The 5,356-nt window shown below is 36.6% G+C and overlaps 1 protein-coding gene across 1 annotated transcript; it reads left to right on the top strand.

Annotated features, from left to right (window-relative positions):
• The first annotated feature begins 1,082 nt into the window (after window positions 1-1,082).
• LOC141647408 (uncharacterized) lies at window positions 1,083-2,405 on the top strand. Its single transcript, XM_074455563.1, has one exon. The coding sequence runs from the start codon at window positions 1,083-1,085 to the stop codon at window positions 2,403-2,405; it is 1,323 nt and encodes a 440-aa protein (XP_074311664.1).
• Window positions 2,406-5,356: the final 2,951 nt, after the last annotated feature.

The raw sequence follows: 5,356 nt of genomic DNA, 5'->3' as shown, positions 1-5,356 counted from the left end.
ATATTGTTTCTAGTGACTTGTGGTATTTTATTTTACTGGTTGTGATATTGTTTAATTGTAGCACAAAATTTGAGACAGCTTTTAAAATACTTTTAACCGTGATATTGTTTTATATACAAAGTGATATTGTTTATGAGTATATGTGATATTGTATACTAAATACAAAAGGGGTACTGTCCACAATTAACTGTGATGTGATGATATTGTTTCAGAAGAAGGGTGATATTGTTTCAAATGAAGTGTGATATTGTTTACAATAATGTGTGATATTGTAAAATACAAAAGGCAAATCTTGGTAACACTATATTATTAATTCCAAGGTTTCGTGTTCCATGGGTCAGGCAAGTCGTTCTAACTGCAGGCAACCCTTCAGGAATTGCAGCAACAACCAGTGCTACAACAATTTCAAAGTAATAAGTACAGTTCTCAAACGAGAATTTAAAGTTTGTTAGCCACCACCCATCATCGACATATTCCCAGGTAAGGAAATACTTGTCATTGATCATCCAAACCAATGGACAAATAATCCCAATTATAACAGTCAACATTTCCCCAAATTCATTCAACTTCTTTTTTAGGGGGGGCTCTTCCTCATTCTTGGACGCCTCTTGTATTTGTGAGTGCACCTTCCCTGTCTCAATCCTCATCCCAGTATAAGTCACCAATAAAATACAATTCCCATTGACGGCCGTAGTTCCAACAAAAACCATGCATTTCTTTCCCTGACTGACACAGGCTTCATTGTCTTGCTCACCGCTTCACTGTCACCTGTCAACGGCCCCTGCTCAACCCTCAACGTTGACCTAATCAATGTCAAAACCCGCATATCAGGAGGCACCTTATCACCAACTCTAATCTCAATAATATCTCCAGGTATATACTCTTTTACAGGCAAACTAGTATCCTTTTTCTCATCACGGATTACTGTCGCATGCTCCGACTGTATTTCCTTTAAGGCCTCCAATGCTTTCAAAGCGTTGCTTTCACCCCTTCTTTTTACTCTATGCATGGAATATCTCTCTAGATTATTGGCCTTTACTACCACTCACATGCCTTTCAGTTATCACCCTTTTTGTACGCCAATGAGACTTACTCACCTCATGTTTGCTGACGATTTGTTATTATTCTGCAAAGGTGATGTACAGTCTATCATGGTTTTACTCAGAACTTTTACTACCTTTTCTTATGCTTCTGGACTCAAACTGAGTAAAGGGAAGTCCAATGTCTACTTTAATGGGGTGAAAGAAGAAATCAAGGGAGACATTCTTCAGATATCTGGTTGTGTGGAAGGTCACCTTCCATTCAAGTATTTGGGGGTTCCTATCAAAACTACTAGATTGAATACTCAAGATTATGCACCCATCATTGAGAAAATTATGCACAAGATCAGAGGACTTGGAACCAGAAAACTTTCATATGCTGGCAGGTTAGTTCTGATTAGATTAGTTCTCAAAACCTATCACAACTATTGGTCTACTATGTTCATTTTACCCAGTGGGGTTATTGCCAGGATAGAGGCCATTTGTCGTAATTTCTTATGGGATGGGGGCATAGAATACACTAGAACCCCCCTAGTAGCTTGGGACAAAATCTGTAAGCCCAAGTCTGAAGGGGGTCTAGGGTTAAAGGATGACTCAGTTTGGAACAAAGCTGCCTTGGGTAAACTAGCATGGTGGATTTCCATCAAAGCTGATCACCTTTGGGTGAAATGGGTTAACCATACTTATTTAAAAGGGCAAGATTGGCATGCTTATAAACCTACAGCAGAAACTAGTTGGTACTGGAGGAAATTGTGTCAAGTAAAAGAGCAACTTGAGAGTACATATCAGCAAGGAAAGTGGCAGAATATAAAAGGTAAAGAATATACCATTGCACGAGGATATAATGAGCTCAGATCTACTGCACCAGAGGTTAGTTGGACAAATCTGGTATGGAATCGTATGACTATACCAAAACATAGCTTTATTTCATGGCTTTATCATCATGAAGCCATGAATACAAAGATCAGACTGAGAAGAATAGGCTTACCCACTGATACTACATGTTATATATGTGGTGATGGAGACGAGGATCTCAATCACTTGTTTTTCACCTGCAATTATAGTAGAGAAATCATCAGTATCATTGGTATTTGGCTTGGAATACCCTTACCTCGACGCGGCGTGATAGCTTGGAGGATTTTGATCCCCCAAACTCCAGATCGAAGGGATGTGATCAATAGAGCCATCAATGCAGCGATATATGTGATATGGCAACAGAGGAACCAGTGCAGACATGAAGCTCGCCTCACCAGACCTCAGGTGGTGACAACTAGTATTATAGCTGATCTGAAACTATGGATTCGCAGGTCTCTTACTCGAAGGAGTAAAGATGAAGCCTGGATAAGGCGTTTATGTGAGAGATGATAGATTGTCTTGTTTTTTTTCCCTATCTCCGTTTTGTTGTTTTGAGTCATAAGATAGGGTTGGCTTGGTTTATGTATTGGTTATGGGCTTTGGGCCGATTTTGTATTGTCCGTTTGGAATGGGTTGGGGATCTTTATCCCACCTATTTTGGACATATGGTTCCCTTCTCTTTTGATATATGAAAGCTTACATTTTATCAAAAAAAAAAAAAAAAAAACTATACCATTCACAATCAATATCAAGAATATCACCAATGGCTCAACAAACGCTGTAATCCCCTTCATCGCCATCATACCACTGCAGCAAAAACGAAATCACCGCAGAACAAAGCAATATCCTAAGTAAAGTATCATTAAATTGATCCAAAATCAACCTCCAAACCGAAACCCCCTCATGCTTATCCAATTCATTCAATCCATAAACTCTCTACCTTTTCTCGACATCGTCACTCGAAAGACCGATATCACGACTAACACCATAGTTTTCCTCACACTCCTTCAAGTCTTTTGTCCATGGCGAAAATGAATCTCCACATTTCCCTGGTTTACTACTCAAATTCTTTTATTTTTTTACCATAATCCTGCCTTCTTTTCTCCAATTTACTTCAATCACTACCAAAAATTCACAAATTACCGCAATACAGAATGACTCCATCTCATTTACTCCTATAAATTACGATATATAATCAATTAATCAGAAGATTTAACATTTCAAACATTCAAACAAAAATATCCACAACAATATACATACGTATCCGTACACGCATATTGTATAATTAATCGATTTTAACAAATTTTCCCCCAAATATACCTAATTTAAAAAATTCGAAAGCATTAGATCAAAACTTATACCTGTATTCAAATCAAAATGCAAATTATATCGAAGAATGATTGTTAGTGCTTCGTAATTTTGAGTGATTCAGAAATTTAGTACCTCCTTTCTTTCTATTTTCTTCATTTTTAGAGAGAGAAAGGTAGAGAAGTAAAAAGATAATTTTCGCAATTTACGTGTTGTTTTGTTTAGCTTTGAGGGTGATTTGTTTTCTTTATCCACGTGTCACTATCCCAGAGGCCTATTTGTTTAAATTCGCAAAATCTGAGTCTTTCATTTGTTTGATCCGACGGCTATTATTAATCCTCAATCCACAAATATTTAAGAGTTCTCACCGGACCCCGACTCTCTCTCTCTCTCTCTCTCTCTCTCTATATATATATATATATATATATATATATATATATATATATATATATATATATATATATATAGAAATTGAATCATGTGAGGCACCCTTCTTAGGGTGAGGCGGCTGGACTCATTTTAAACCATCAGATCTAAGAATTATAGAGTCACCAGATTATGACACGTGTCCCTCTATATACTCCCCAACTAACTCATCATCGTCATTACTCGTTCATTTTTTTTGCATGTTCCTCTCTCTCTCTCTCTTCAATCTGGATTTCAGCTCACTCTTTTTTCCGCCATTAATACCGAGCTTTCATCGAGCTTCCAACCGCCATTACTAATGCGTTTCATCTAGCTTCCGACCTCCGTTATCGTCCTCAGCTTAGGCACTTTCGATTAATAGTATTCATTTCAATTAATCACTAATTTCATTCCATTGTTCTACCGAGCTTTCTGTGATTCATCTTCTACCTATTTACTTCTTTAATTTCAAGATCAATTTCTACCTATTCATCTTCTTTAATTTACTTATTAATGGCGTTTGATGCAGGTTTTACTCGTTTTCTGAGCATTATCGACTACAATAGGAGTGCATAAAATCAATTGCAGACGATTTCTCCGTTTTTTCGTCAGGTCCTTCCCCTTGCTTACCTTACTACCACGATTTCAATTTTTGTTGTTTACTTTGTTATGTTCCTGTTTTTCCTGCGTTTTTGAATCCTACATCTAAGTTCGTGAAACTAGGAGGTCAATTTGTGAAACAACAATCTCACATTGTGAAACTTGGACTGAATTCAGCAGGTCCTAATCGTTTATTGAGCGTCACTGACCACAATAGTAGCGCATAAAATCAATTGCAAACTATTTCTAAGTTATTCGTATGTCCCTTTCCGTTTTCTGCTCTATTATGCTTTTAATTGAAGTTTCATTGTTATTGTTCATTATTAGTTATGAGTCTTATGACTGATTTCATGTAACCTAGGTTTTTGACAAACCTCATGTGTACCAAATGTTGCTCATTATACCTTTGTTTCTGTGGATACAGCTTTTAGTCTGCGTTTTGCTGTTGTTACTTCATAGTTAATGTTAGAAGTTTCGCTTCTATTTTTCGCGTTTTAGGATCTTGCATTCTGCCGTTTGCTTGTATTTTGTCATTTGCTTGTCACTCTTTTGCTACTTGTTTTGTTTTCGAAGGTTTTAATCAATTTCAGTAGCTACTCTGTCTTTTAAAATGTGTTGTTTCTTGATTGTTCCATTGCTTCTGTTTATACTTTGAATGCGCTTGACCTGAATCTACTACTGCTAAACTTGACCTGAAACTTTTACCTTATTTTGTTATTACTTGGAGAGGCTACTGCTAGTATGAAGGGAGGTATTATGCAGCAAGCGATGATTCAATCTTGTTCTTCTGATTTTGTGTCCAAATTAAATTAGTTTTCTTCTAGGTTAACGTAGTTGACTTGTTCAAATTAAATCAGTTTTCTGTTGTTTTATCCCTACCTTGTTTGTCATTTCATAGAATTTGCTATCCTTCTACTGCATGATTCAATTTTGTCATTCTGCTTTTGTCTTTCTGCTTTTGCTATCCCTACCTTGTTTGTCATTTCATAGAGTGACTTGTTCAAACTTTATTTCTTGTAAATTGGTGATCATAATAGTACATTCTTATAAGTTTATGTTATGTTTCTGAGTTCTGACTTTGTTTCTTATATTTGCATTACAGCATATACTTATGCAGGCTAAGTATCGACCTGCATGCGCATTTGGCT

Source organism: Silene latifolia, chromosome 1, assembly GCF_048544455.1.
Source record: "Silene latifolia isolate original U9 population chromosome 1, ASM4854445v1, whole genome shotgun sequence".
NCBI classification, from domain to species: domain Eukaryota; kingdom Viridiplantae; phylum Streptophyta; class Magnoliopsida; order Caryophyllales; family Caryophyllaceae; genus Silene; species Silene latifolia.
The sequence above is the reverse complement of the archived record's forward strand: the minus strand, read 5'-3'. Positions and strand labels throughout refer to the sequence as shown.

Coding starts and splice junctions, on each gene's coding strand:
- LOC141647408 (XM_074455563.1), top strand. CDS start 1,083: ATGAGACTTACTCACCTCATGTTTGCTGACGATTTGTTATTATTCTGC.